The 27,951-nt window shown below is 29.8% G+C and overlaps 1 protein-coding gene and 1 long non-coding RNA gene across 2 annotated transcripts; one reads left to right on the top strand and one right to left on the bottom strand.

Annotated features, from left to right (window-relative positions):
- Window positions 1-27,881, bottom strand: LOC124455432. Its single transcript, XM_047006078.1, has 5 exons — window positions 27,874-27,881; window positions 13,308-13,427; window positions 6,364-6,483; window positions 3,288-3,415; window positions 1-345 (listed from the first exon to the last, which is right to left on the bottom strand). Exons 2-5 carry the CDS (start codon window positions 13,350-13,352, stop codon window positions 327-329), a joined length of 312 nt encoding a protein of 103 aa, XP_046862034.1. The 5' UTR covers window positions 13,353-13,427; window positions 27,874-27,881; the 3' UTR covers window positions 1-326.
- Window positions 13,477-13,743, top strand: LOC124455439. The gene is made up of 2 exons (XR_006951852.1): window positions 13,477-13,516; window positions 13,623-13,743. It is a non-coding gene; the product is annotated as an uncharacterized LOC124455439 (long non-coding RNA).
- Window positions 27,882-27,951: the final 70 nt, after the last annotated feature.

Raw genomic sequence — 27,951 nt, 5'->3', positions numbered from 1 at the left:
TCAATCAAATGCCTGGTATAATTAATATTAACTTGATGGAAGAATATGCAAAAGATTATGATAACACAATAAACTGCACGAGAGTAAAAGAAATCTAGTCTTGTAAATGTTTGTTTTGCTTACAGCTTGTCTGAATATTAGCAAATTAATGACTGATTACCAAAATTTTTACCCTTTTGTTACATTGATTTTCTTTTGCTACTTTGCATAAATGTACCTCACTTATTTGTCGGATGACGTGGATTATAACTTTATACTACTGGCAGCCATTTTTGTTGCAGCAACATTATCTGGATTTGGACTGCTCGTAACTCTTAGCTTACCAGTCACAGGATCAAACACAAGCTAAAAAAATTGGAAAAGATATGAACTAAAAGCTGAATGAGAACGATCTCCCTTAGAGTGTCGATCGATTTAGTACGAGATTTACAATCGTGTTAGTTGATATTTATAAATATATACTTGATTGCATTGCAATAAGCACATTTTCTACATTAACACTTTTTTAAAAAAATTAGATCTTCATCTCTTTTTTGTTCATTGCAGTCTTAAACAGCAACTGCAATACAAAATAATACTCAATGGACAAAAACATGCTAGCTTTTAACGAGATGAAAATGCAAGGTAAGACTTTATTGTTGAATTTGAATAAATTTTACAACAAAAAATATCCGTAAAAATATAACCGATTTTTGTGTGTCTTAACTGGTCGTCTGGTATACTTCCTACTTTTTTCTTATAAAATTCTCTGAAAAGTGGAGTTGAGAAAACTTAAGAAAACTCTCACAGAAATGTTTTTGTTCTTAAACACTAATCCTGTCCTTCTTTCTATAAGAAAACGTTTTAATGCACAATTAAATGTCGAAACAACTTCAGCCATAGTTTGTTAAGAATTTTTAAAAAATCAACTGGTCAATAAATCCATTTAAAGAAAAGTATAGAACAGAGACTTATCCAAAAAATCTGTTTTATTTAGAGATGCTTAACATTTTCTTTGTTTAACAAATAGATAACATCTAACCGATGTCTATACAGTATACATTTCATTTGTGATAATACTACAAAAGTGGCCACGAGTCACCAGGCTTAGTTTTTATAAAAAAAATCTCACCCAAGTATCAATAATTGTATAAACGACGGTTAAATGTCATCTATTTTTTTATAAGATACAATCGAAAAATTCCCAAATTAAATGGTAAAACAGTTTTTTTTCTTTGTCCCGCCACACTTGGAACACTGAAAAGTCCTCAGTTTGCAAGTATCACGCATGATCCATACGATCGAAGAGATGCTATTGGATAGTTTAGTCACGCGATAAAATGTGATTGGCTAACAAAATAAACCAGCAATGGCTGATCAATTTTGTTGAAATTTGGTTATCGAAGCAAAGTACAAATCAACGCTTAAAAACCGGGTGTTTCTTTCCTTTTTGCTCATAATAGGTCCAATGCTTTGAGTAAGCATTTTTGATTTCATTATTTGCCTATTCAGGGATAACTTCAGGTAAATAATCAAATAATAACGCCGTTCGTTTGTCATTTAAAAGCAAGCAATTTTCTGTAATGTCCATTTTGTAAGTCAGTTCACTTGTAGATCATACCTCTCAACCAAAGAAATTTCTCAAATTCTTCTGGTTATTATATAAAATTTCTTAGAACAATGTTATCACAACTTCGAGTAAATATGCGTCGCATAATGTATTAAGAACTATTACAGCCATTAATTACAGCTTATACTATGTTTAGCATGTTATGTAGATTTAGTGTCTAGATTTAGACTTATAATCGTCTCATTCCGGTATAGTTTTAGAATGGATTTAAATTTGTTTGATGAGCTGTTGAAGATAGAAGCACCTAGAATAACTAAGAATAAAAACATGCGAGATGACATTTGTGCTCATGATAAAATGTTTGTCACTCTACCCTTCTTGGAATCTGAAGAATAATTACGCCTAGCTTAGATATTCATTTAGCATTTCTGTTTCAATCATTTCAGTATTATTTCCTAAAGTCAAACAAAGCATTATGCAAACTGCTGGAATCAGCCGTTGGTGCGGAATAGGTCATTAAAATGTACCTATGCTCGTAGGCAATGATGGTTAATTCAAACCTTACCGTAGGTATTTACTCAAGCTCACTAAGATAAGCTAAGCCTCGAGGCAGCTGAAGGATATAATGTGGCATATATCAACTTACAAGCTATACTTTGTAAAATTTGCCTAGCTTGCATAAGTTAAAAATCTTTGTTTCTTTTAAACAATATACCATTGTCTACAAAAACATCCTGATTGGGTTTACAAATATTCTGCTAATTTCGCTTTTTTTGCAAGTTTAAGTGTTCGGATGGGTCTAACGTAAGATTGTCAGGTTTTTAGTTACTAAAGACTTTCTTTATCCAGAATCACAATATTACTTTGCAATATGGGTTTTCCAGCCATGCTGATTAGCCCTAATACATGGGGAAATTACAAATATGTAAATATTTTTTTACAGTATTAAGTAAAATTCAGCACAATTAAATTCTCCAATTTTGCAGGCAATTTTTAAAGGCATTTTGCTTTGGACAATTCCATGCAGGCTCGGCATGATAGTCAAATTGTTGTCATGTCTGTAACGCAGTGAAATATTTATCATTAGCATTGAGTAGAACTAAGAATGACTAACTTGCTGTGACTCAGGCAGTTTGCTAGGCGTACGTCCATAAAAATTGGTTGCAAACAAACGTAAATGCTGATGGTGACAGCTATCTTATCGCAAAAGTTGTTATAAATTACTAAGAAAACATTTATCGAAAACAATTGCTTAAGAATTCACCAATGAATATTTCGCAATTGTTTCAATTAGTAATATTTTGGTGATTAACCTTTAACCTTGCATATGTAGGCTGACAAAGATTTTGTTGCAGAAGTGAAAAGATGTGAGAAAAAATTAAAGAACATTTAGTTCATTGTTGTCGTCTATTATAAGGTATGTTAGCAAGTAACTAAGTTAGCTACTCGATTGGATTGTAAATGCATCTAAAAATTCATCTATGAACTTACGGCTGTGCTCAAAATTGCAAATGTTCCATATAAATCAAATGCCTGGTATAATTAATATTAACTTGATGGAAGAATACGCAAAAGATTATGATAACACAATAAACTGCACGAGAGTAAAAGAAATCTAGTCTTGTAAATGTTTGTTTTGCTTACAGCTTGTCTGAATATTAGCAAATTCATAACTGATTACCAAAATTTTTACCATTTTGTTAGATTGACTTTCTTTTGCTACTTTGCATAAATGTACCTGACTTTCTTCTCGGATGACGTGGATTCTAACTTTGTACTACTGGCAGCCATTTTTGTTGCAGCAACATTATATGGATTTGGACTGCTCGTAACTCTTAACTTACCAGTCGTAGGGTCAAACACAAGCTAAAAAAAGTGGAAAGGATATGAACTAAAAGCTGAATGAGAACGATCTCCCTTAGGTTAACGATCGATTTAGTACGAGATTTACGATCGTGTTAGTTGATATTTATAAATAAATTCTTGATTTCATTGCAATCAGCACATTTTCTACATTAACAACTTTTTAAAAAATGACATCTTCATCTCTTTTTTTTCATTGCAGTCTTAAACAGCAACTGCAATACAAAATGATACTCAAAGGACAAAAAACATGCTAGCTTTTAACAAGATGAAAATGCAAGGTAAGACTTTATTAATGAATTTAAATAAATTTTACAACAAAAAATATCCGTAAAAATATAACCAATTTTTGTGTGTCTTAACTGGTCGTCTGGTATACTTCATACTTTTTTCTTATAAAATTCTCTGAAAAGTGGAGTAGAGAAAACTTAAGAAAACTCTCACAGAAATGTTTTTGTTCTTAAACGCTAATCCTGTCATTCTTTCTATAAGAAAACGTTTTAATGCACAATTAAATGTCGAACAACTTCAGCCATAGTTTGTTAAGAATTTTTAAAAAATCAACTGGTCAATAAATCCATTTAAAGAAAAGTATAGAACAGAGACTTATCCAAAAAATCTGTTTTATTTTGAGATGCTCAACATTTTCTTTGTTTAACAAATAGATAACATCTAACCGTTATCTATGCAGTATACATTTCATTTGTGATAATACTACAAAAGTGGCCACGAGTCACCAGGCTTAGTTTTTGTAAAAAAAATCCCACCCAAGTACCAATAATTGTACAAACGACGGTTAATTGTCATCTATTTGTTATATAAGATAAAATAGAAAAATTCCCAAATTAAATGGTAAAACAGTTTTTTTTCTTTGTCCCGCAACACTTGAACACTAAAAAGTACTCAGTTTGCAAGTATCACGCATGATCCAAACGATCGAAGAAATGCTATTGGCTACCTTAATCACGCGATAAAATGTGATTGGCTAGCAAAATAAACCAGCAATGGCTGATCAACTTTGTTGAAATTTGGTTATCGAAGCAAAGTACAAATCAACGCTTAAAAACCGGGTGTTTCTTTTCTTTTTGCTCATAATACGTCCAATGCTTTGAGTAAGCATTTTTGATTTCTTTATTTGTCTATTCAGGGATAACTTCAGGTAAATGTTCAAATAATATCGCCGTTCAATTGTCATTTAAAAGCAAGCAATTTTCTGTGATGTCAATTTCGTAAGTCAGTTCACTTATAGATCATACCTCTCAACCAATGAAATTGCTCAAATTCTTCTGGTTATTATATAAAATTTCTTTGAACAATGTTGTCACAACTTCGAGTAAATATGCGTCGCATAATGTATTAAGAACTATTACAGCCATTAATTACAGCTTATACTTTATTTAGCATGTTATGTAGATTTAGTGTCTAGATTTAGACTTATAATCGTCTCATTCCGGTATAGTTTTAGAATGGATTTAAATTTGTTTGATGAGCTGTTGAAGATAGAAGCACCTAGAATAACTAAGAATAAAAACATGCGAGATGACATTTGTGCTCATGATAAAATGTTTGTCACTCTACTCTTCTTGGAATGTGAAGAATAATTACGCCTATTTTAGATATTCATTTAGCATTTCTGTCTCAATCATTTCAGTATTATTTCCTAAAGTCAAACAAAGCATTATGCAAGCTACTGGAATGCGCCGTTGCTGCGGAATAGGTCATTAAAATGTACATATGCTCGTAGGCAATGATGGTTAATTCAAACCTTACCGTAAGTATTTACTCAAGCTCACTAAGATAAGCTAAGCCTCGAGGCAGCTGAAGGATATAATGTGGCATATATCAACTTACAAGCTTACTTTGTAAAATTTGCCTAGCTTGCATAAGTTAAAAATCTTTGTCTCTTTTAAACAATATACCATTGTCTACAAAAACATCCTGATTGGGTTTACAAATATTCTGCTAATTTCGCTTTTTTTGGAAGCTTAAGTGTTCGGATGGGTCTAACGTGAGATTGCCAGGTTTTTAGTTACTAAAGACTTTCTTTATCTAGAATCACAATATTACTTTGCAATATGGGTTTTCCAGCCATGCTGATTAGCCCTAATACATGGCGAAATAGCAAATATGTAAATATTTTTTTACAGTATTAAGTAAAATTCAGCACAATTAAATTCTCCAATTTTGCAGGCAATTTTTAAAGGCATATTGCTTTGGACAATTTCATGCAGGTTCGGCATGATAGTCAAATTGTTGTCATGTCTGTAACGCAGTGAAATATTTATCAATAGCATTTAGTAGAACTAAGAATCACTAACTTGTTGTGACTCAGGCAGTTTGCTAGGCGTACGTCCATAAAAATTGATTGCAAACAAACGTAAATGCTGATGGTGACAGCTATCTTATCGCAAAAGTTGTTATAAAATACTAAGAAAACATTTATCAAAAACAATTGCTTAAGAATTCACCAATGAATATTTCGCAATTGTTTCATTTAGTAACATTTTGGTGATTATTCTTTAACCTTGCATATGTAGGTTGACAAAGAACTTGTTGCAGAAGTGAAAAGATGTGAGAAAACATTAATGAACATTTAGTTCATTGTTCTCGTCTATTATAAGGTATGTTAGCAAGTAACTAAGTTAGCTACTCGATTGAATTGTAAATGCATGTAAAAATTTATCTATGAACTTACGGCTGTGCTCGAGATTGCAAATGCTCCATATCAATCAAATGCCTGGTATAATTAATATTAACTTGATGGAAGAATATGCAAAAGATTATGATAACACAATAAACTGCACGAGAGTAAAAGAAATCTAGTCTTGTAAATGTTTGTTTTGCTTACAGCTTGTCTGAATATTAGCAAATTAATGACTGATTACCAAAATTTTTACCCTTTTGTTAGATTGACTTTCTTTTGCTACTATGCATAAATGTACCTGACTTACTTTCTCGGATGACGTGGATTCTAACTTTGTACTACTGGCAGCCATTTTTGTTGCAACAACTTTATCTGGATTTGGACTGCTCGTAACTCTTAGCTTACCAGTCGTAGGGTCAAACACAAGCTAAAAATTGGAAAGATATGAACTAAAAGCTGAATGAGAACGATCTCCCTCAGGTTGTCGATCGATTTAGTACGAGATTTACGATCGTGTTAGTTGATATTTATAAATAAATTCTTGATTGCATTGCAATCAGCACATTTTCTACATTAACACTTTTTTAAAAAAATGAAATCTTCATCTCTTTTTTGTTCATTGCAGTCTTAAACAGCAACTGCAATACAAAATGATACTCAATGGACAAAAAACATGCTAGCTTTTAACGAGATGAAAATGCAAGGTAAGACTTTATTGTTGAATTTAAATAAATTTTACAACAAAAAATATCCGTAAAAATATAACCAATTTTTGTGTGTCTTAACTGGTCGTCTGGTATACTTCATACTTTTTTCTTATAAAATTCTCTGAAAAGTGGAGTAGAGAAAACTTATGAAAACTCTCACAGAAATGTTTTTGTTCTGAAACACTAATCCTGTCATTCTTTCTATAAGAAAACGTTTTAATGCACAATTAAATGTCGAACAACTTCAGCCATAGTTTGTTAAGAATTTTTAAAAGATCAACTGGTCAATATATTCATTTAAAGAAAAGTATAGAACAGAGACTTATCAAAAAAATCTGTTTTATTTTGAGATGCTCAACATTTTCTCTGTTTAACATATAGATAACATCTAACCGTTGTCTATACAGTATACATTTCATTTGTGATAATACTACGAAAGTGGCCACGAGTCACCAGGCTTATTTTTATAAAAAATCTCACCCAAGTATCAACAATTGTATAAACGACGGTTAAAGGGGAAGTCAGAGTTCGGAACAACTTTGGCCCAAATGAAAGATTATATTTTTATTACCTTATATACCAAATATTATATCTTCTAGTTAAATACAAGTCGAGATATAAAGCGATGAAACCACGAAATTTTGTATATTTTGTATCAGCTATTATGTACATGCGAGCGAACCTGCGATCAAGCAGCGGTAAAGTCTCGTGACGTCACTGCGCGCTTTCGCGGGAGCGTATATATATTCAAATAGACAACATATCAGGAAAAGCGACACAATTACAATTACTTTGTTTACTTTAAATATTTCGGAACAATGCCACATTGCATGGTGCCTAATTGCACTAACGGATCTAGAAAACAAAAGGTAACGATGTATCGTATCATCGATTGCCAAACGACCCAACAATGCAAAAAATATGGCTTGCACGGGTTCGTCGTGATAATATACCGAAGCCAAATTCATGTTACGTATGTAGCGACCATTTCACCCCAGATTGCTTTAGTACTTCTCTAAAGGAGATATTCGGCATGAAATCGAAAAAGATATTAAAACCTAGTAGTGTACCATCGATATTTCCATTTTAAATCGTAAACCCGAGCGAAAAATGTCACACAGAAGAGAACAAATGAGAGATAGAATTGCAAGACATGAGGTAAATAGGATATTGCAACCATATAGATTATATTTGAAGTTATTGAACTGTTCTTTAAACAATTAGCTTTTTACTCTCTTGGTTGAGAAGTTTGACTATTTTGTAGGAAGTTAGAAGCATAATACTATCACTAGATGAAGATACAAATCTTGCAACATGCATTGAAGATCAGCCTCCCAGTCCATTGTCCAAGGATGCCCAGATTCAATGTGAGCCAAAAGTTTTCATTGATGCAGAAGCACAGTGTGATACACCAAGACAAAGGACAGTTGCCATACAAACTCTTGCACAAAGAAAAGGAAACCATTAAAAATAAAACGCTTCAAAAAATGTTGCCCCTCTTTAAATGCAGTTTCTTCAAGTCGTACACCAAAACCAGTAACATCCCCACAACTCCTAACACAACAACTCCTATCACAACAACTCCTATTATATCATCTGATTCAGAAATCTCTTTAGGAAGCAGTGATGATATTGCTGCATCAGATAGTGATGATGATTATACCTATCTTGAGGAACTAGATACAGATGAGGAATCTGAAGGTGAGGAACTAAAAAATCAAAGAAAATTCATTGTCTTTGAAAGCATGCTTGATAAGCTGTTCGCAACATGTAGAATATGTGGTTCTCTTTGTGAGATTGAGAAGTCCCATATTGGTAGTATGGTTGCCATAAAAAAACATGTAGCAATAATCATACTTACCAGTGGAAGTCTCAACCAGACTTGCACAATAAACCAGCAGGTAATATTTTAATTCCTGCTGCAACTATCATGACTGGAGGAACCTATGAAGCCACCAAGCAATTTGCAAATGCAATTAATTTAAACTTTGTAAATAAAGATCAGTTTTATGAAGTTCAAAATAAGATTGTCTTCCCAGTCATTGACAATGTCTATAAAAAACAACAAAAAGAAATTATTGTAACCATCAAAAACAAAATGAAACCGGTTGACTTATGTGGTGATGGTAGATCAGACAGTCCTGGTCATAGCGCAAAATATGGTACATATTTCTTAATGGATGAAACTTCAGAGAAAATTATTGACTTTTCTCTTGTTCAAGTCTCTGAAGTTTCATCCTCTAATGCAATGGAGAAAAAAGGATGCCAAAGAGCACTTGACAATGTCATTGAGCAAGGTGTGAAAGTGAGATCATTGACAACTGACCGCCACATTCAAATAACCTCTGAAATGCTAAAGAGGTACCCTTCCATAGTGCACCAATATGATGTTTGGCATCTCTCAAAGTGGGTGACAAAAAAATTGACAGAGAAGGCAAAGAAAAAAGAAAATCATGAGCTACTAGAGTGGATCCAGTCTGTATCCAATCACCTTTGGTGGTGTGCACAAAGTTGTCAGGGAAATGCTGAAGTGCTCCATGAGAAATGGGTGTCCATTTTACATCATATAGTCAACAAACATAATTGGAGAAATAGCAAACATTTTGCAAATGTGCACATGGCCCTTTATCTAAAAACAAAGAAAAAAACGAAATGGTTGCAGGCTGGATCTGCCCCACATATAGCATTGGAGGAGGTTGTTCTGAATAGAAAGCTTTTAAAAGATATACAACAGCTTACAGAATTTCACCATACTGGCAACCTTGAGGTCTACCATTCCTTGCTACTAAAATATGTACCAAAACGTAAACACTTCTCATACAAGGGAATGGTGGCCCGTACTCAACTAGCTGTGATTGATCACAACTCCAACACTGGAAGGAGGCAAGCAACAGTCACCAGAGGTAAGGAAGAAGGGGAAAAAAGGTATAAGGTGGTCTTCCCAAAAGGACGTAAAAAATGGATAGTGAAACCAGTGTTGGAGAAAAAGTGTTTTGATTTTGTACTGCAACTGATGGATGATGTGTAGAGTTCAATGTGGACATGAATCCTCAACCATCAGACAAGCATGTTAAACTTCAAAAGAATATTGCACCTACTCCAAGACCAAGCAAAAAAGAAGTGATAGCAGCACACCGATCACGAATGGCTGAAATACACACATAGGTGTGGCTAAATTATAGAATACCTGGCAATTTTAAATATCAGAAATTTTTCTTGTTAGAGAATGACTAGACAGACCTGGCTTTTATATAGGCCAAGTAAACAGTCAATTAAGTATTTAATAAATGATAATATGACAGCAAACAACTAGCTGCTACAAAAAGAAACAGTCAAGCCAGGTATCCTATAGTTTATTACTCTGACAAAATGTAATCTTTGCAATTGAATCAATTATAGCTACATATGAGACAAAGCCAGCCTGCAAATTTGGTTCTAAAGAAATTAATAATGGTAAAGCTAAGAAATTAACATCACAGGACAAATTTGCAAGCTAGCTTGGCTAGTGATTGTTTATATTATTATTACTATACATAAAACTAGGTGTTTATGTCCTACTTTTGTCAGTCGTGCAGATAATTAACATGCTATTCTATAGCTAGTGCCACATGGCAATTTGAAGCATGTCGCTCCCGTTACTTGAGAAATAGCTACCATGTTGCCAGTAATTTTTTACACCATCGTGGGCTTTGTAGTAATTATGGTTAGAATAAGGTTCGGTGTAAGTATAAGTTAGCAACAGCGCTTTGAAATTCATAAATTGAAGATGGCATCAACAGCAAGGTTTTACGATTTACCTACAATTTACAACACAGAATACCGTGTACTAAAACAGAAAAACAAAGTGGGAACAGTTTCTTAAGTAGCGGAGAGGTTTTCTTTAAAGTTTTACACAACCGGTTATCTAACACTTAAATAATAATCTTCCGCGACAGCCAAGTATGTGGGCACGGCCTTACATATTAATACAATTCTTTAATAAACAAACTGTGATTTCGAGGACTGCAAATATGGTGAACCAGATAAAAAGAGTACATATATATATATATATATAAAATGTAATATAGAAATATACAAATACCTCGAAAATTGTGGTGTCGTTAAAACTCTGAATTGGAATCTTCAATACACATATTTTCTGCTTTCGTCTTAGCATGTCAGAAAAATATGTCCCCGTTTCATTAACCAGTTCAAAAGTATAATATTTAAACCCTCCATTTATCTTTGAAATTTCTTTACCATCTTTTAAGTTAAAACAGGTCAAAATATCGCTCGAAGAATCGTTTAAATACGCCATTTACCTAGAAGACTTTAAAATTGACAGACAAAATATCTATTCTATTCTCTTCGAAATTGCTCGATTACAGAGTCGCGCAGTGACGTAACGATGTAATTCCGCTGCTTGATCGCAGGTTCGCTCGGATGTACATTTATATTTGCAAAATAACGCAGTTTCATTGCTTTATTTCTCAAGTTGTATTTAACGAAAAGATTTTAGACTTGGTATGCAAAGTAATAATACAATACTCTTTCATTTGAGCCTAAGTTGTTCCGAACTCTGACTTCCCCTTTAAATGTCATCTATTTGTTTTATAAGATAAAACCGAAAAATTCCCAAATTAAATGGTAAAACAGTTTTTTTCTTTGTCCCGCCACACTTGGAACACTGAAAAGTCCTCAGTTTGCAAGTATCACGCATGATCCATACGATAGAAGAAATGCTATTGGATAGCTTAATCACGCGATAAAATGTGATTGGCTAACAAAATAAACCAGCAATGGCTGATCAGTTTTGTTGAAATTTGGTTATCGAAGCAAAGTACAAATCAACGCTTGAAAACCGGGTGCTTCTTTTCTTTTTGCTCATAATACGTCCAATGCTTTGAGTAAGCATTTTTGATTTCTTTATTTGTCTATTCAGGGATAACTTCAGGTAAATATTCAAATAATATCGCCGTTCGTTTGTCATTTAAAAGCAAGCAATTTTCTGTGATGTCAATTTCGTAAGTCAGTTCACTTATAGATCATACCTCTCAACCAATGAAATTGCTCAAATTCTTCTGCTTATTATATAAAATTTCTTTGAACAATGTTGTCACAACTTCGAGTAAATATGCGTCGCATAATGTATTAAGAACTATTACAGCCATTAATTACAGCTTATACTACATTTTTATGTTATGTGTATTTAGTGTTTAGTTAGACTTATAATCGTCTCATTCCGGTATTGTTTTAGAATGGATTTAAATTTGTTTGATGAGCTGTTGAAGATAGAAGCACCTAGAATAACTAAGAATAAAAACATGCGAGATGACATTTGTGCTCATGATAAAATGTTTGTCACTCTACCCTACTTGGAATCTGAAAAATAATTACGCCTAGCTTAGATATTCATTTAGCATTTCTGTCTCAATCATTTCAGTATTATTTCCTAAAGTCAAACAAAGCAATATGCAAGCTGCTAGAATGCGCCGTTGCTGCGGAATAGATCATTAAAATGTACATATGCTCGTAGGCAATGATGGTTAATTTAAACCTTACCGTAAGTATTTACTCAAGCTCACTAAGATAAGCTAAGCCTCGAGGCAGCTGAAAGATATAATGTGGCATATATCAACTTACAAGCTATACTTTGTAAAATTTGCCTAGCTTGCATAAGTTAAAAATCTTTGTTTCTTTTAAACAATATACCATTGTCTACAAAAACATCCTGATTTGGTTTACAAATATTCTGCTAATTTCGCTTTTTTTGGAAGCTTAAGTGTTCGGATGGGTCTAACGTGAGATTGCCAGGTTTTTAGTTACTAAAGACTTTCTTTATCCAGAATCACAATATTACTTTGCAATATGGGTTTTCCAGCCATGCTGATTAGCCTTAATACATGGGGAAATAGCAAATATGTAAATATTTTTTCTGTAAGTAAGTAAAAATTCAGCACAATTAAATTCTCCAATTTTGCGAACCCAATTTTTAAAGGCATGCTGATACATGCAGTCCATTATGTTCAATAACGCAGTGTATTTATCATTAACAGTTAGACGGCAGTTTGTTGTCAGGTAAAAAATTGATAGCAAACAAACGTAAATGCCGATGGTGACAGCGCAAAAGTTGTTATAATTTACTAAGAAAACATTTATCAAAAACAATTATTAAATAATTCATCAATTATAATATTATAATAATTGTTTATTGTTGCTGAAAAGTGTCAGCCTTATTAGGTATGTTAGCAAGTAACTAAGTTAGCTACTCGATTGGATTGTAAATGCATGTAAAAATTCGTCTACGAACTTACGGCTGTATCGAGATTGCAAATGCTCCATATCAATCAAATGCCTGGTATAATTAATATTAACTTGATGGAAGAATATGCAAAGATTATGATAACACAATAAACTGCACGAGTAAAAGAAATCTAGTCTTGTAAATGTTTGTTTTGCTTACAGCTTGTCTGAATATTAGCAAATTAATGACTGATTACCAAAATTTTTACCCTTTGTTAGATTGACTTTCTTTTGCTACTTTGCATAAATGTACCTGACTTACTTTCTCGGATGACGTGGATTCTAACTTTGTACTACTGGCAGCCATTTTTGTTGCAACAACATTATCTGGATTTGGACTGCTCGTAACTCTTAGCTTACCAGTCGTAGGGTCAAACACAAGCTAAAAAAATTGGAAAAGATATGAACTAAAGCTGAATGAGAACGATCTCCTTAGGTTGTCGATCGATTTAGTACGAGATTTACGATCGTGTTAGTTGATATTTATAAATAAATTCTTGATTGCATTGCAATCAGCACATTTTCTACATTAACATCTTTTAAAAATGAAATCTTCATCTCTTTTTGTTCATTGCAGTCTTAAACAGCAACTGCAATACAAAATGATACTCAATGGACAAAAACATGCTAGCTTTTAACGAGATGAAAATGCAAGGTAAGACTTTATTGTTGAATTTAAATAAATTTTACAACAAAAACATCCGTAAAAATATAACCAATTTTGTGTGTCTTAACTGGTCGTCTGGTATACTTCATACTTTTTCTTATAAAATTCTCTGAAAAGTGTAGTAGAGAAACTTAAAAACTCTCACAGAAATGTTTTTGTTCTTAAACACTAATCCTGTCATTCTTTCTATAAGAAAACGTTTTAATGCACAATTAAATGTCGAAACAACTTCAGCCATAGTTTGTTAAGAATTTTTAAAAAATCAACTGGTCAATAAATCCATTTAAAGAAAAGTATAAGTAGTATAGTACATGGGGGTTCTAGCGCACGAAAAGTGCGCTATAATCCCCATGTATATACTATATAACAACTGGTAAAACTATTTTATAACAGCTTAAAATAAGACCATGGTTCAAAGACGTCCCTCTGGTAAAAAGGTCATGTAAAAAAGCTGTGTAAAAAATTGTTTGTTTCAATATAGTAGTAAAAACTATCTTTACAAACAAATGTTAAGAAAGCATCGGTTCGGAGGCGATCCGGCAGCGCAAATTTTAGCGTAGCTAAAATTGAGCAGGGGGATGGGATCGCCGAGAATTCATGCGAGCCTGGTGGGTAAAAAATTCTAGCTTTAGCTAGAATTTTCGGCTCGCTCCCGTGGTGTCCGAAGGACGACAGAGGCTTAAGAAATGCTCTTTAAAAACTATCTTTACAAACAAATGTTAAGAAAGCATTGGTTTTGATGGGGCTCGGCAGCGCAGATCACGAAGTGATCGAGCAGGGGATGGAGCCCCATCAAATTCTAGGCGACGATGGGAAAATTTTTCACGAAGTGAAAAATTGGGGTCGCCTCCCATTGGATTCGAAGAATATTCGAAGAATATTCGAGAATAACAGAGGCTTAAGAAATGCTCTTCAAAAAACCGTCTTTAATAATCAAGTGTTAATAATCAGTATCAGCGATAGCTGGTTTTTAGCGGCGCGCGTGTCTTAGTGCATGTTTTTCAACAATGGTTGTTTAATGTAATCAGCACATTTCATCAGCGCATGTATAATACAATGTTGTACAAAATATGGAATCTATATGTTTTTTTAATTTGTCTGTCAAGCGAGTGTCATATAATTTTTGTTAAAAGTGTTTTTAATAATTGTTTCAGGATTTTGAATTCTTTTGTATATCGCTTTTTTATTAATTACTTATTACAAACAGTTATGTGATATGTAGTCAAACATGAGGAGCAGGTATGTATGATTTTACTCTAACAGAGGCCCACGCTACATGCTTACTACACATTATAACTGTATATTAAAATAAGTTTTAATTATTATTTAAATAATGACCATAAGCTCTAGTAGTTATACCATCATCTAATATATACCGTTTATCATCAAAACAGCTAAGTGATACTTTATTAATTTCATAACTACTAAGTTGATGGTTTACACTTCTAATAGTTTTCATTGTATGATGTATTTGTTTATTTTCAAATAGTGTTTGTTTATAGTCTTCATATTTTATTTTGTTTTTAATAATATTTTTCTTAATTCCTTTAGCTTTTTTATCTCCTTTATTATTATCTTTAATATAACTATACATCTTACTTCTTAAACCAACAAATTCTTTAATTACTATTCCCGAAGCTTCATCTTTCATTTTACCAATAACTTTTTTATTAGTATTATCATAATATTTATGGTATTTATCATAATCACTGTTATCAAATTTATCTTTATCACTCCAAAAATCTTGATATACATCATTAGTTTCAATTTCATATGTTAAACTATCTGTATCTGTAAATAATAATTTAGCTTTATCACCATACCGATTTTTGATATAGTTGTAATGAAAATCATACATCAAAGTTTTACTTAAATCTAAGATACACATACCCACATATGCAGGTCTATTAAGGGTGTTGTTCTTTGATCTTATGCAGCCACAAGGTTCTCATTGAAAATTTTACTACTTACATAAGTAGGTTTTGAAGCTAATTTTAATAATTTATTTTTATTAGTTACTAGTCTAACATCTACTCTTTTTCGTAAGTTTTCCATCGTCTTACCAAAAACACTGTTATTCATGAGTTTGAAGAAGTCTTTTCAAAAGAATTTTTGCATTAGTTCTTTTTGAGTATTAAAGTCTATGTATTTTTCAACCATGGAGATTGATTAAATTCAAGTACTCTATGTACTTTTTAATTTTAACCAAGATCTAAATATAGTTGAAGATTTCTATAATGTAAAACATTATTTTATTTTGCAATGTAGGTATTAATTTTGAAACTAAACCTGTTGATATATTGTAATTAGAAGCAATCTTACAATATTTTGACAGCATTTCGCTAGTTACCTTAACTTTTCTGGTGCAACAGGATAATCGTTATGTAAATTATGTAGTTCTTCAGGGTATTCTAAATCAACTTCTAAAATTAAACCTTTTTACTATCTGCTTGATATTTAGCAAGGTTTATGTTGTTAATCTGTTTCTCAGTTAACCATTTGAAACCACCAGTAGGTAAGGTATTGTGACATAGCCCATCCATATAAATTGTTAGCGTCTAAATACATTATATATTTTGAGGGTTTATTCTTATCAAATGTTTCCATATACTTGTTATTAGCTTTACCATATCGATTAGAAATATAAGAAACACCTCCTCTCATACCCTTTTCAATGAATTGAAACATGTCAATATCAGTCATTAGTTCTAATTTAATATCTGTCATTTTAAGCATAGAATCCCATGAAAGGCCAGGACTAGAAAAATAATAACATGGGTCTAAATTATAGTATTCAAGACATGTTTTCGAAAGTTTTCAAATACATCAGCTAATAACAAAACGTCTGATTTTAAATACAAATCGTGGTAATCACCCATGTTTTTAAGATTGAATGTATTCCAAACATTTTGAGCATGCTTATAAGAATCATCTGATATATTCTCATTAGTAAGAATACTATAAAAGTCTTCTTTTGAAGGTAACCCCTCATCAAACTTTTCAAAGCTATCCATATAATCATATGGGTATATACCTTTTTTAGTCATTAAATTAAGTTTTTCACCTTCAAACTGCTTAGAGGTATATTTAAATGAATCTTTAGGTAAATTACTAACAAGCTTTTCAAGACTAGAACTCATAAATTGAAAACTATCAAGAAATGTTAAATGGTTACCTAGCATGAAAGCCATATACTTTTCCATATTATTAGGTATAGCATTTATATTCATATGCGTTTCATCACCTTTTTTGTTTTTGTATGTATGCTTATTAACAATAGCTCCGATCTCTTGCATTATGAAGTGACTGTCATACCCACGCAGATTATGAAATATTACTGGGATCTTTAATTTATCAGAGTCTATTCTAAGTTTTAAATTACAATCTTGATGAGCTGACCCTCTATATTTTCCAGTTATATGACAATGGTCTCTAACTCGAATATCTTTGTTAGTATATTTTTTGTTACAGATATGACATTCATCAGCTTTTTTAAATTCTTCTTCATCATCAGATGTCATTTTTAATGGTTTATTAAAGTGGGTTTTCATAATATTTTACAATATTTAACTTCTTTTAACATAGCTTCCATAAATTTGTAAACAGCCTTTTCACCTCTATATAGTTGAATTTTTGTATATTTATCATCATAACAACAAACAACTTTATATCCATAACTACAGTCTGTATGCTTTTGATAGGCTTCTGTATATGATTTTTATTATCTTATTACAACTAGATATCTTTTCTGTAATAGCTTCAAAATCAGCATATATAACAAACGGAACAGCTTGTTGTTTATGATAGTTGTTGAATTTAAGTATGTTATTATTTTTATCAGGCATTTTTATTGATTGTATACCATTTATTAATATACAGTTTTCTATATGGTTATTTAATATTTTTCAGAACTAAAACATTGAAGACAGCGCATACAAAATGTTTTTTTTCTTTCTTTATGCTTTGTTTGATTGTACATAAATTTATTAAAATCTTTTATTAATACATAATGTTTGTTTTCATTATCAGTTATCAATAGTAGTTCCATATGGTCTTCAAATTTTTCTTTTGATATGAATAATGGATATGGTTGTTTATCTTCATAACCGAAGACATTAATGTTAATTTTGTTTTGCTTTTCGATTTTATTATAATGTTTAACAGTCACTGGAAAATCAACCTTCATAATTAAGCTTTTAATATATTCTTTATCAGATTTTTAATTCTGTGTGGTCTTTATTTTGTGGGTTAATATGTCTAATATGGCACCACCTAAAACATTCATTATCATGGTTTTGATATTTATCAAACCTTTATTAGGTTTTAAGTTCTTGTGTAAATTAATGTATGAAGACCTTGTAATGGCTTGTATTTAACAACATTAAGATAATGATTATCTATAGAGCGAATAACCCATCCAGAACCTTCTTGAGTGAATCTATCAATTTTATCTAATATATTTTGTTCTGAAATTTGTAGTGATTCAGTAATATTTTCATTATTTGTAACTGTTAAAGCTGGGCTGTTGAAATAAGCAACTTTTGTTAAATAACCAGCAGCACCACCATCTTTAATTTCGAATTTTTCAAATGTTATTTTAAGAGTTTCAGTATATTTAAGTGCTTTCATTGTTGTTAATATTTCTTTAATATAATATGTAAGATACTTTCTAGTGTTCTGCAATTGTTTAATGGATCTTTATTGTTAATAATGCATTTCATATGATTTAGTAAATCCTTTAAAGCATTGTTTGTTTCCCTTATTTTAACTCTAGGTGTTGGTATTGGTTTTTTATTTTTATCTGATAGCATCTGTGTATTGTTATCATACTCTTTAATCATCTCTTTTACACTCGTTCTTGGTTTTGGGACTGGTGTTAATACTTTGATTAATTCGTTTTTTCTAAGTTTATAATAACCTTTAACCTTGTTTTCTTTAGCAATAATTTTTAACTGTTTTACATTCATTTTTATTAATTGAATAGTAGTTTATAATAAACTTTAACTTAAGTTTATAATTTTTAACTGTTTGTTCATTTTTTGATATTGGATTGTGATAGTACTTTTGTACTGGTTGAAATTGAGTATTAACTTCAACCCACTTTTTGATTTAATATTAAATTAATTAAATCGTCTTTAGTCAAATTTTGAAGTTCATCTCTATTCATATTAGGCATACTATATAAAATAGGTTTGTCTTTAAGTACTTTCGATTTAAATTTATCTCTATTCATATATATATATATTATTTTATTTTTATTTTTTTAAACGCACTAATTTTAATTATAGAAATAAATCTATATTTAAAACTTTATAAAATAATTAAATTAATCTATTTAACATTTTTTAGTTTTTATTTTTTTTTTTTAAATATTCTTTTAATTCAGATTTTTTATGTAATAATATTTGGTAACATATTTGGCATTAAACCATATTCATAATAAAGTTGAACCCTTTCATGTAACCATACACTGATTTAATTATTGCACGAATAACAGGATCATCTAAACTTTCTTGTACAGTAGTATCATAATAATACAATAGTTCTTGTTTATGATTATCAGGTTTAAATCTTAATAATTTTAATTTTTATTATGTTCAACTAATTTAAAATCATATTCTATTAATTCAGATATTAAAGTATGTTTAAAATGTTTCAAAATCTTTACATTTTTTATAATCCTTCTTGATCAGAATCATAATGTTTTATTTTGTTGGTAAACCATCAATTAATATATATACATCAAATTTAGATAATAAATAATGGTCTAAAAGTCAAAACCCACCCAGGCCCAGAAATGACATAATGATATTTTATTATTACTCATTTCAATGTTATTAATATCATCTTTGTCTTTAAGTCTTTTAAGTTTTTCTATTTTCTATCATATATAATTACTATATATTTAAAAATTTTTTTGTTAAAAGCTGTACCTAATTTTTGAATTTATTAAATGTTTTCTAGTTTTAAGATGTAAGTTTTATATGATAAACTATATGTTTTTATTACATAAATCACAATGCCATGGTTTGAGAGCATATATAATGTCCTATGTTGTTTGATTTGTTCTTTAGTATAAATTCTTGGCCTTCCTCTTATTAGGTTATCTGAACACATATATACTATACTATATATTTTATTTTTTTAAGGTGCGTTTTAAATTATCTTTTGTTTTATACAATGTTTTTTTTTCAAAATCCTTTAAAAACACCTTCTATATTAGAACTAGTTTTTTTACAACATAGAATAAAATTTCTAATCTTTTTAATAGATTTTTTAAGATTCATATATAATAGTAAATTTTTTATTTCTTTAACTCTATCAATTTTTTATAATAAGTACAGTTAATGTCTTTATCCCCTCAAAAGGATTTTATATACTTCACCAAATAATCTATTATAAAAATCTATTTTTTGTCTTACTATTTTTCATATCTTTAACAGGGTGTTTTAATGGTACAATACCCCTCACGGCTGGCTAAACGTATATAATAGTTACATACTAACATTTTTATTAATTAATTTATGTTTTAATCATTAGTACTAACAACCTTTATAAAATCATTTGTAATCATTTCAACATATTCAAGTTACACACAATCTAATTTTATTATAAAACCATTTTTCTCCTTGAATGAACTGATTTTGACATTTCCAAATTTCTGGTATCCATTCATTAACTATCTTATATGAGTGAACAGAACCACAATTCTTACAAACATTCTTTGTATTATCTGAAATAATTTCTTGATTTTCACAACATAAATATGTTTTTAGCAGATCTATTAATATAACTATAACATATCTTTTTATCACAAAGCAACAATTTACATAACCAAAAATCTTCTAACTCTTTATGAATCAATTTATTACAATATATATACTAATACTATATATTTTATTTTTAAGTAATTTTATATAATAAATATCCAGATATAATACCAATCAAAACCATTGTACCAGATTGATAATTTTTCATATTCTTAGATGGTTTGTAAAAGTCATTTAATTGTGGTTCTCTATGAAATGTTAACCCATTATAATGTATCGTTTTTACTTTTCTAAGCGCATCTAAAGCTTTGTTTGTAAGTTCTATATCATCATCAGCATATTGAAGTTCTTGTCTTAACTGTTGTATTTTATCATGTTGCTTGATTTCATTTTCAGCGAAAATCTCTTTAGCTTTTTGTAGTTTTATTAGAGAATCGTGGTATCTTTTCATTTCATCAACATAACCGTTTTTATCAAGTTTATGAAATAAAAATGAAGCTAGGCTGAAACCTAAGCCATTGACTATAGATCCAAAAGCTGTTCCAATTCCACTAGTAATAACACTTGTCATATATATTTATACAGATTTAAATGGATTTTCAGGGACCCATTTTTTGTCTTGAGCATATTTAACTAGCATTGTTGATGTTGTAATAGCAATAGCTAATTTAGCAAAATCTCTGATACTGTTTGTGTCTGTTAATTTTTGACCAAATAGTTTTCTAGACGCCATAGAAAGACCTACAGCAGTTGTTGTCACAAACACTGCATCATAAGCTTCATTCATAAATTGTTTTTTATTCATAGTATTACTCATATATAATAGGAAATATTTTATTCAAAATAGTCTAAATTATATTGTTTATTTTTTTGTATCAAAACATGTTTTTCACTAGTTGTTTCTTCTTTTGATTTATCGTTTGTTAATTTTTCCTGCCTTTTATCATTTTTCCTTGTATAATAGAGACTAGCAATAGCAGTTAATAATCCAACTGCTCCAAATAAAAATCCATAATTAATATTCCAGCTATTATTTTCAATTCTCTGTTTATGTTCTAATTCAATCCTATCTCGCATCTTTTTTTCTTTAGCAACTTTCGATATAGCAGCTAAGCGTTTACCAGCTTCAACTCTAATAGGGTCTTTCTCTTTCTTAACTGTAGTTATCTTTAGGTTTTCTTCAGACATGTTATATAATACTGTAGATTTTATTTATAGATAACTTATAGATAAATCACAGATAATCTTATAGATAACTTACAGATAACTCACAGATCTTTATATTTTTTGTTATATTTACTTACCATACTATCTATAGTAGTGCAATTGTCTATTATAATATCATCAATAACTTTTATGTCTGATAGAAATATCACTTCATCATAAGGTAATCCTCTTAAATATGATCTTATATCCATAAGTATTTTTTCATATGATGTATATGCAAATTTACACATTTCTAAATTATTATTAATCTTACTCTTAACAATATAACCTTGAACTAAAGCACCTAGACCACTCAGGGTTCCTATAATTATCGGGTTAAGGGTTACACTACCAGCAATACCAGCAGTCGAGACTAGAAAAATACTTCCCATGTTTAATGATAGTCGCACTTTCTTCAATTTATTGAACTTCCATTTATAACAGGTATACATCTTGTGATAGTATAAATACAACTTTTTCAGCTTTTCAAATTCATATTGACTCAACTCACTCGAAATATGATTAAAATCTAGAACTTTCTTCATATTATATTATAAAACATATTTAACTAATATGAATGATGATAGCGTTGATATACCGAGTAAAGCAATCATATCTGTTTGATAAGGATTATTTAATATCATTTTTGTATGTTTATGTACTACTGGTTTTTTAGTAACTTCATCTAGATTATCTAGGTGTTGTGATGGTGTATTATCTTGATGTACTTTTTTAGGTTCTTCCTTTTTAACTCCATAATAATTTATTTTAGAATTAACACCGAATTGCATATTTTTATTCGCTAATGTTAAAATATTATTATACCCATCAATCTTTTTATCTAATATGATCATACGGCTGGGTATTAAAATCATACCAGGGCTGATTGCCATATTCAAAATAACATTCGTGTCTTTTATAGCTTTCCTCATGTTAGATATAAATACAGTCGTATCATTCTGTACTATAGTATCTTTTAATAATTTTCTAAAAACGTTTTGAGTTTGCATGCTCTTAGCTCCATGATTAACTATTGACCATCTTGTATTGGCTTGAGCTCCAAGAATTGTATAAACAAAACTTTCAATAGACTCTTGCAAAAGAACTTTTCCGACTAATGTAATACCTTCAGAATGATATGCAATGAAGCTCCTATAATCAGTAGTCGAATATTGAAAATTAACGTAATACCCATCATTGTTTTTATCAAATTTTAAAATACCTTTATAAGGTATATGTTTTTTTAATTCCGTAAAGTCATATTTGTCTAATAACGATGGATGCTTCATAAATTTCTTGATCTGATAATATAAATGATATTTAACAAGGCTTTGTATAATTCTACTTTTATCAAAATTTAAATGATTAAGCCCGATACCAGATAGAAACTGAAGCCATAAGCACCACAAATCATAGCGTAGTATGCTTCTTGTTTATAATTTAAATGATTTTAATATTGTATCTTATACCAGTCGACTGTTCTTTTTACTTTTAATTTCACTTGTCCACGTGGCTGTTATAGGTGGTAAACTACTCATAAAATAATCATTCTCTGTGACATACAATCTGAAGTTACAGATATCAACATTTACCGGCCTTTGAAATGTAGGTTTTACAATAAACTTTGAATCCCACCTATGGATTGATGATCGAAAAAGTCCTGGTAATGACCTTCATCTCCATTAACAGCTGCTATTAGATTTGAAAACAAAGGCGTTTTAGTTGTTTCTAAATATATTTTTGGCCATGTTGTACATTTTTAATCATCATCACCTAATTTTATAGCATTTTTTCTATTTGCTTGTCTGACATATAATATAAGCTATGTTATATATGAAGTTCACTGTTTTTATAGACGGAGATAAAAAATTGACTTACAAGAAAGTATAGTAACAACTAACTATTCATATTTATATATCAAAAAGCTTATGTGTATTGGGAATATAAAAATATTAAAATAAATAATACTTTAGCTTTTACATTAGGACCTATTAAATATAATATAGATGCTGGTTACTGGACTTTTAAAATGCTTAAAACATTTCTTGAGTCTTTAACATAAAGCTTGAGATGATAGAAAACAACGGAACTTGTAAAATAACTAATAATAATGATGAAATATTAGTATTGTCTGATACTCTTATTAAAATGTTAGGTTTTAATGATACTATAAAAACTTTTAAAAGAAATGATGTAAAAATGGTGTTTCTAAAGTGGATATAAACAGAGGATTAAACTATATTCAAATTTCTTCTAATATTGTAAATTCAAGTTATAATTATAACCCTGAAGGAAAAAAAAGTAATATAGCTTTAAATTTACCAGTAATAACAATTCAGTCATTATTTGGCACTGTATACGAATATAATGATATTGAATCTAAAGTTACAATTATAAAAGGAGCTTTTAACGAGCTAATATTTAATATATTAGATCAAGATGGTAACCCTGTTAATGTAGGTAGTGTTTTACTTGAATGTTATCTTGCTTAAGTTAAATGGATGAAGACATTAAACTTGAACAAAGTTTAAGAGATATTTATTATAATCCTAAAATAGGGTATCAATCAGCAGAACGGTTGTATCAGAAGGCATTAGAAGAAGGTATAGATTTTAGTAGAAAACAGGTTAAAGAATGGTTAATATCTCAAGATACATACACTAGATATAAACCTATTATTAGGAGACATAAATTCAGACAAACAAGGGTAAACTATCTTGGTGAACAAATACAAATGGATTTAGTTGATATGGGTTCTTATAAGTATAAAACAATGGTTATTATTGGATATTAACAGCTATTGAAATATTAAGTAGATATGCATTTGCTATCCCTGTTTATAGGAAAGACACAAATAATATGACAAAAGCTGTTGCAAAACTATTAAGTCAATTTAAAGATAGATTTAATGATTACCCGAAACTAGCTCAATTTGATGATGGTAAAGAATTTTATAATGTAGGTGTCAAATCATTATTAGAGAAACATGAAATTAAGTACTTCTCTACTAAAAATGATAAAAGGCTGCGATTGTCGAACGATTTAACAGAACGCTTAAAACATCTATGTGGAAATATTTTTACAGTAAAGGAACATATAAATGGATTGATATATTAGATGATTTAGTATATAATTATAACAATACAAAACACAGTACAATCTTGATGAAGCCTAAAGATGTTAATAAAAATAATGAAGATGAAGTATGGAATACATTATACGGTCATGAAGTTGCTTATTTACCATTACCTAAGATTAAAATTGGTGATATGGTTAGAATATCAAAGTATAAATCTATATTTACGAAAGGCTATGAAGCAAATTTTACAGAAGAGTTGTTTAAAGTGACTAAAGTTATTAGAGGAGATCCGAATTTATATGAGATAGAAGATTTAGAAGGAGAGCCTATAATTGGTAAATTTTATGAAGAGGAACTATCAGTTGTGAATAAGAAAGATGATGTTTATAGAGTTGAAAAGATATTAAAACGTAAGAAGGTTAAAGGTAAAAAGATGGTTTTAGTTAAATGGTTAGGTTATGATAATAAACATAACAGTTGGATTCCTGAAAGTGAAATACAAAATATAGAGTAATCTATATAATGGCAGAAGGAGGTTTTGATTATATTGAATTAGAAGATAAGAAGAAAGATAATAATGATAATGAAGATAATGAAAATATTGATGAAACATTTTTACTGATGATAATGATGATACATTATTTATTACTGATAATGATGGTGTAACAATAAGAAAAAGACAAATAAAACTAATACTCTTCCTGATGTTCCTACTTCAACTCCTGTTTATACAAATATTAATAGACCTGAAAATGAAGTTTCTTTTGCTGTTGAACATTTTATTACAAAAATTATAAAAAGAGTTTAGATTTAATCAACTAAAAGGTATGGCATATGATGAAGGTATAAATTTTAGATTAAATTTAGGTAAAACTGATATAAATAATATTACTTACAAACCATTAAATACAAAAAATAAGCGAGGTGCTAGTATAATTGTTTTAAAACGTAATAGTAATGGAAATACAATACAATAAAACAAAAAGTGCTAAAGAAGCTGTTAAACAATTTAAAAAGAAATTAAAAGAATTATTAATTTGCAAAATGAATTTATAAAACTGAAGAGAGTATGCCTATGGTTGATTTAAATAATCAATATACAGAAAATTTCAATCAAATAACTAATCAAGAACTTAGAGAACATATAGGGTAATGACCCCTCTGGAACTATTGATAAAAGAACACGCCCACAATTCATAGAAGCACAAATAAATCACTTTACTGAAGAGCTAAACAAAACTCAAGTTAGAATAAATGAAATAGAAAAAAATGAAAATGAAAATGGTATTGACAACAATATTGATGAATTAACTAATTTGTATGAAAAAGTCGAAGAATTAGAAACTATAATTAGAGAAGAAGAAGAGCAATTAGAAAAAGAGAATGTACGAGAGGAACAAGAAAAAGACATTACTAGATTACAGCGGTTTAAAGAATGGGTTAAAGAAAATATCCCAGGATTATCCGCTTTAGCTATATCTATTGGATCGATAATTACAACCATTGTAATTGCTGTAAGAAAAGCAATCCTGCAAGGTTCTCAAGCTACTAGTAAATTTTCTAAGGCTGTAGCAAATATAGTTAAAAAATTATGGCCAGTGTTAGGACCATTATTGAATATTATCACTCAGGCTATATCATGGGGAGCAAAAGGTTTAGCATGGTTAGCTTCTAATCTATGGATTTTAGCTATTGCTGCTGTTTTGTTAATATATGACCAGTATAAACAAAGAAGAAAATAAAATATGTTTTAATATATATATGAACAGATTACAAGAAGAGCTTTTACCTAATTTTAAAAGAATTAATATGACAAAAATTAAAGGTACCCGTACTTTTTATAGTATAACCTTTAATCCGAATAGTGTTAAACCGAATGAACAAATCTATGTTAATATTCCGAAATTGAAAGCAAATAGTTGTTTAGTTCCTGGTTCAGTTAATATATCGTTTGATCTTAAAATCAGTAATACAAAAAGTCACTTTCTAAATAATCTAAGTAAGATTTTACAAAATAGACTCCAAATTAAAATAGCAGGAGAGACTCTTTACGATTGTTGTGAACATAATATTATAAGTATATACAAAGACCTATGGTTGCCTAAAAGTGATCGGCAAAGCCTTATTGAATATGGAATAGCTAACGAAAATTTAAGAAAACTTATTTCTAAAGATGATAGCGCTTCAACAAGTGGAGATTCTCAAAAAGTGTCAGATAAATTAATGTATGATATTTATAGTACAAGGCAAAAAATTAATATTGATACTATTCTTAAAGATCATGGTCTCTATTGCCCATTCAATATGAATAATAACTTTCAATACATAATTACATTACCACCAAGTGATCAAGTACTTATTCCTCAAAGTGGTCAAAGTATCGGTGATTATGAATTAGAAAATATTCAGCTAGAATATGAAACTATTGAAAATCAAGAAATTGCAGATGAGGTAACAAATCTATATTCTATAGGTAGAAGCCTATGTTACCAGCATGTAACCCTCTTAAAAAAGGAAAAATGGGATAAGTCAAGTACATTACAGAATATTAACGTCAATGTGCCTCGTAAAAGTATGAAAGGCATTGTACTACTATTCACAGAAAATTCAGTTAGTGATAGTGAAAGTTTTATATATCCAGATATAAATTCAATTAAAATTACGATTGAAGGAACACCAAATTGCCTTTTCGCCGAAGGTATGGATAAAAAAATATTTTATGAAGAAGCAAGAAGATTTTTTGATAGAAATATCCCAATAGATTGCTTCATGACAAATGAAAAATTTTATAAGGATAAATTTGCACTGGTTATCGATCTACGCACCTTTCAAGAAAAAATATTGCTGGTAACGGTAAAAAATCATTAATACTCAAAATGGTGTTTTGCTTGAAATTAAAAAGAGCATATACAAAAGATTTAAACTGTTACATCTATGTTATTAGTGATGCTCTTGTTCAATTTGTTAATAATGATTTACAAAGTATTCAATACTAGAATAACCAGTAATATATAAATGAACACACCCTTTAATATGATTATTTTAGGTATGACAATTGTGGTAAAACCTTTTTCTTTTAAGAATGTTAGAAAAAACTTTAATAGACATTTTGATTATATTATTTTATTATGTCCAACGCTATCATATAATAAAACCTATCAAGAATGGAAATATATAAATGATT

The sequence above is a fragment of the Xenia sp. Carnegie-2017 genome, unplaced genomic scaffold (assembly GCF_021976095.1).
Source record: "Xenia sp. Carnegie-2017 unplaced genomic scaffold, XeniaSp_v1 HiC_scaffold_4, whole genome shotgun sequence".
NCBI classification, from domain to species: Eukaryota; Metazoa; Cnidaria; class Anthozoa; order Malacalcyonacea; family Xeniidae; genus Xenia; species Xenia sp. Carnegie-2017.
Note: the sequence above shows the minus strand (reverse complement) of the source record. Positions and strands in the feature narration are given on the sequence as shown.

Bases quoted from the DNA above. Each gene is read 5' to 3' on its own strand.
- LOC124455432 (XM_047006078.1), bottom strand. From the start codon at position 13,352: ATGGCTGCCAGTAGTACAAAGTTAGAATCCACGTCATCCGAGAAA. The intron at 6,484-13,307 runs GTAAGTCAGGTA...TCCAATTTTTAG, and splicing joins AATCCACGTCATCCGAGAAA to CTTGTGTTTGACCCTACGAC. The intron at 3,416-6,363 runs GTAAGTCAGGTA...CACTTTTTTTAG, and splicing joins AATCCACGTCATCCGAGAAA to CTTGTGTTTGACCCTACGAC.